Genomic DNA, 4,844 nt, shown 5'->3' on the forward strand with positions numbered 1-4,844 from the left:
TCCCCCCACACCTCACCCGCCTGTGCATGAATTTTATGCACTGGGCCTCTAGTTCAACAATAAAAAGAAATGAAGTACTGGTATATGCTATATATGGATGGACCTAAAAAATAAGCTAAATGTTTTAAAAAGCAAGGCATAAGAGATCACATATTGTATGATTCTGTTTACATAAAACATCTAAAAAGGCAAATCTATTAAGACAGTTTGGTGCCTGGGACAGGAGATGGGAACAGAGATTAAGAGTAAATAGGCATGATCTAATTGAGGTGATGAAAATGTTCCTTCCAAAACTGTTTTAATGGTTGCATAACTTGGTAAATTTGCTAAAAATCACTAAATTATATACTTGAAATGGTGCATTATGTGATGTGTAAAATACACCTTATCTTATCAAATGCAATACTGTAGGGTATCAAAAGGAAGACCAGGAAGGTCTTTTTGGGGGATTACAAGAATTGAGGTTCAGGAAGTGCAGTAATTATTAATTGCATTAATAACATAAAGGAGAAAAAGCCATATGATCATATCAATAGATGTGTAAAGGGTGTTTGAGGAAAATTTTAGCAATCATTCTTAATATTAAAACTTTAAAGTAGAAAGGTAGAGAGAAAACAACCTAGATATAATAAAGGTGAGTTACTAAATGCTATAGCAACTATTATCCTAAATAGTGAGATACTAAAGCAATATGAGTTCAAACCAGAAACAAAAATACTCTATATTGCTCAATGTCATTATTCATCATAGAAATGCAAATTAAAACCACAGTGTGCTATCACCTTACACCTGTCAGAATGGCTATCATCAATAATTCAGCAAACAAGTGTTGGCCAGGATGTGGTGAAAAGGGAACCCTCCTGCACTGTTGGTGGGAATGCAGATTGGTGCAGCCACTGTGGAAAGCATATGGAGTTACCTCAAAACATTAAAAATGAAACAGACTTTTATGAAGAAACCCAAAACACTGATTTGAAAGAATATATGTGCCCCTGTGTTCACTGCAGGGGCATTATTTACAATAGCCAAGATTTGGAAGCAGCTCAAGTGTCTATCGGTAGATGAGTGGATAAAAAAGCTATGTACATTTACACAATTAAACAGTACTTGGCTGTAAAAGAAAAAAAAATGAAGGAAATTGCCTGGCTGGTAGTTCAGTTGGTTGAGTGTCATTCTGTACACCAAAAGGTGGTGGGTTCAATTCCCAATCAGGGCACAAACTCAGGTTGCAGTTCAATCCCTGGTATGTATGGGAGGCAACCATTCGATATTTCTCTCTTCCTTCATCTCTCTAAAAATCAATAAAAACATATCATAGATTGAGGATTAGAAGAAAAGGAGGAAATCTTACCCTTTGCAACAGCATTATGCTAAGTGAAATAAGCCAGTCAGAGAAAGACAAGTACCATATGATTTCACTCAAATGTGGAATCTAATGAACAAAATGAACTAAGCAAAATAGAGATAACTCAAAAATAAAAAGCAGGCTGACACCTGTGAAGGAGAGAGGGCTGGTGGGGGATGGAGGGATTGAGCAAAAGAAAAAAATTCATGGATACAGACAACAGTGTGGTGATTGCCAGGGGAAGGGAAATGGGAGGAAATTAATAAATAAACTTAATGCAGTTCCTATTAGAATTCCAACAGGGTCAGGATGGTGGAGGGGGACTAGATAAATTTCTCTCAAGTTTATATGGGAAGTAAAGACTCAAAAATAGCCAAGAAAACTGTGAAATGAACAGTGAGGGTCAATTTATATCAAGTAATCAATGGGCTATAAAAACACTAAAAATATACGGTATTAGAATGGAAATAGATAGATCAATGGAACAGAATAAAGAATCAAAAAATAAATCACATATCCTGAGACTATTTATGAGAATGTAACATACAACCAAGGTTCAATTCAGTTGGAAATGACAGAGGTTATTTAATAAATGGTGGTCATACAGAACTGACTAGCCACCTGGAAGAAAATAAAAGTATTTTTCAACTCATACTCTGTTTAGAAATTCACTTTTTAAAAGGAAGGGTGTATGCATTTACATAAAACTACGTAAGTAAAAAAGTAGAATTCAGTGACTCACAAAAGATTTTAATTATTTTAGAACCAGCTAGAGTTCTTTGCCCCTTAAGAAATTGTTAAGTTTGTTTTTGCTTTTGTTTGAAGATTATTTTGAGAGGACAGATAAATGCAGTTTAATTAGTTAACTTATAATTATTCCTCTTCAGTTAAAATCATTTATAATTAAGGAAGTAAAATTACTTTAGAAAATCTGGAAAATACGTGAAAAAAAATACTATTAAAAAAGCACCAGTTTCCCTACTACCCAGAGATAAACACTATTAAGATTTGAGAGCAAACCAAGTATCCCTCACAGTTTTTTTATTTTCAATGAAATTTAAAATGTGAATCTTGTAAATGTTGCATTTTTTACTTAAAAATAGGTGTCCAGACTTGGATTTTTTAAAAGTGAGATCCTTTCCATTTGTGAACTATATAGTTTATTCTTTTACCCTTCCTATTTTCTTGGTCATTCAATTTACATGTAACTTTTTTTTCTAGTTCCTGGCAGACATGGAAAATAATGCACTTTTTCGAGATGATATAGAATGTCAGAAACTAATTATGGAAGCAATGAAGTATCATTTATTACCAGAGAGACGACCCATGTTACAAAGTCCTCGGACAAAACCTAGGAAGTCAACTGTTGGTACATTATTTGCTGTTGGAGGAATGGATTCAACAAAAGGTATTAAACAATCTTTTATTTGTGGAAAAATGAATTTTAATTAGTACTAAATATGGCCAAGGAGCTCTTTGGGAAAATGGCTTGCTCTAACATTGGGGTAGAAAAAGTACAAGATAAAACTAGAACATCTTGTAGAACCAGAAAGTAAGAAGTGCCCAAAGAATGATGGAGACAGATTAAGGAACAGTTTGTAGGGGCTACCACTGTCCAATCTAGGATAATTTCAGCATCAAAAATATATAATGTAGTTAAAAGATTACAACCTATTAAATCAATAAGTGTTCATGACTACACTGATTCAAATAAAGATGGGTGAAGGGAAGCTCCTCCTTGTAAGAGAATGCCAACTAATGAATGTGGAAGCAAAGATGGGATTCGAAAAATTAGTTATTATGGTAACCACCATAATAACTAATTCAGTCAAAAGTCATCAGTGGGGGGAGAACCGAAGATGGCGGCATAGGTTAACACCAGAGATTGCTGCCTGGAACAACTAAGTCAAATTAAGCTTGATCCAGGGAAAGGACAACGTCCAGAGCCACAGGAGGGCTGGCTGAGTGGAAATTCTACAACTAGGAGTAAATAATAACTAATTCAGTCAAAAGTCATCAGTGGATGCTGAGACTAGTAGGTGAAAGTTTGAGAACAGGATATTTAGTCTCAAAGGATCTCCCAACCACTTTCTTATTACACAGATGTAATAGAACAATAAAGAGAACCCAACCATGAAAAATAAATAAATAAATAAATAAATAAATATATTTTATTGATTTTCTACAGAGAAGAAGGGAGAGGGATAGAGAGTTAAAACATTGACCAGCTGCCTCCTGCACACCTCCCAGTGGGGATGTGCCCGCAACCAAGGTACATGCCCTTGACCGGAATCGAACCTGGGACCCTTGAGTCCGCAGGCTGACGCTCTATCCACTGAGCCAAACCGGTTTGGCCATTGCTCTCTTTCTAATTCCTGTTAGCCTCCTGTCAGCCCACATATATTGACCATGTTAATTTATGTTGTTCGTGTGTGCCAGGCATTTATTCTAAGCACTTGACCTATATCATTTTATCTTCATAGTAACTTTCAGAGCTGAATGTTATTATACCTTCTGTAGATGAGGATATGGAGAGAGAACTTAAGTAACTTTCCAGGATCACAAAACTAATTAGTGATGGAGTGAGGATTCAAACAGTACTCTCTGCTTCATTAACTCTTCTGTTAACATGCCATTATCCTGCTCAAAAGCTCCAGCAATTTTCATTTCTTACCACATAAAGTGTAAATTTCTCCTTCTAGAGTTCAAGGCTTTCTGTAATCCGGCCCTTGTGGCTTGACCAACATTATTTCTGAGTTTTTCTTAATAATACTCTGACCTTCCATCCTATTCAAGCTATCTTCCTGCTCCTTACCTTATTCTTTATAAAGAAAAGCTGTTTACATTAGTTGAATAGTAGTCTGCTCATGGGGTTCTTGATCCATCATGTGTCTGTTTAGTTTAGAGCCAACACATAAACTGGGAATGGTTCTAAATAGCCACTAAGAAAATGTTATATTTGTGCCTACTATTTTTAAACGTTAATTATTCGGTATAAATTAGCGAAGTTCTAAACCTTTATATAGAATTTTGCAGTTGTTAGGATCTTCTTATGCTTTGAGATATATAAGATATATGTTTCAGATAGTGTTTTAAGACTTTATGTAAGATTATGTTTGACATTAGCAAAAGAATTTTCTTTAGCAATTGATAAGACTACTAGAGGCCCAGTGCACAAAAATTTGTGCACTCAGGGGGGTCCCTCAGCCCAGCCTGTGCCCTCTTGCAGTCTGGGACCTCTCAGGGGATGTCCACCTGCCGGATTAGGCCTGCTTCCCAGGGGATTGGGCCTAAACTGGCTGTCAGACATCCCTCTGGCAGCCCAGGAGCCCTCAGGGGATGTCCACTTGCCAGCAGGGAGCAGGCCTAAGCTGCAGTCGAACATCCTTAGCGCTGCTGAGGAGGCAGGAAAGACTCCTACCACCACTGCTGTATTGGCAGCTGTCAGCCTGGCTTGTGGCTGAGCAGAGCTCCCCCCTGTGGGAGCTCACCGACCACC

At 36.8% G+C, this 4,844-nt stretch overlaps 1 protein-coding gene across 1 annotated transcript in view; it reads left to right on the forward strand.

Moving 5' to 3' along the window:
- Positions 1–4,844, forward strand: part of KLHL5 (kelch like family member 5) — a 50,479-nt gene that overhangs the window by 31,704 nt on the left and 13,931 nt on the right. The window contains exon 6 of the mRNA XM_006759286.2: positions 2,567–2,753. Within this exon, the coding sequence (XP_006759349.1) occupies positions 2,567–2,753 (187 nt within the window). The remainder of the gene's footprint in view (positions 1–2,566; positions 2,754–4,844) is intronic.

The sequence above is a fragment of the Myotis davidii genome, unplaced genomic scaffold (assembly GCF_000327345.1).
Source record: "Myotis davidii unplaced genomic scaffold, ASM32734v1 scaffold235, whole genome shotgun sequence".
NCBI lineage: Eukaryota > Metazoa > Chordata > Mammalia > Chiroptera > Vespertilionidae > Myotis > Myotis davidii.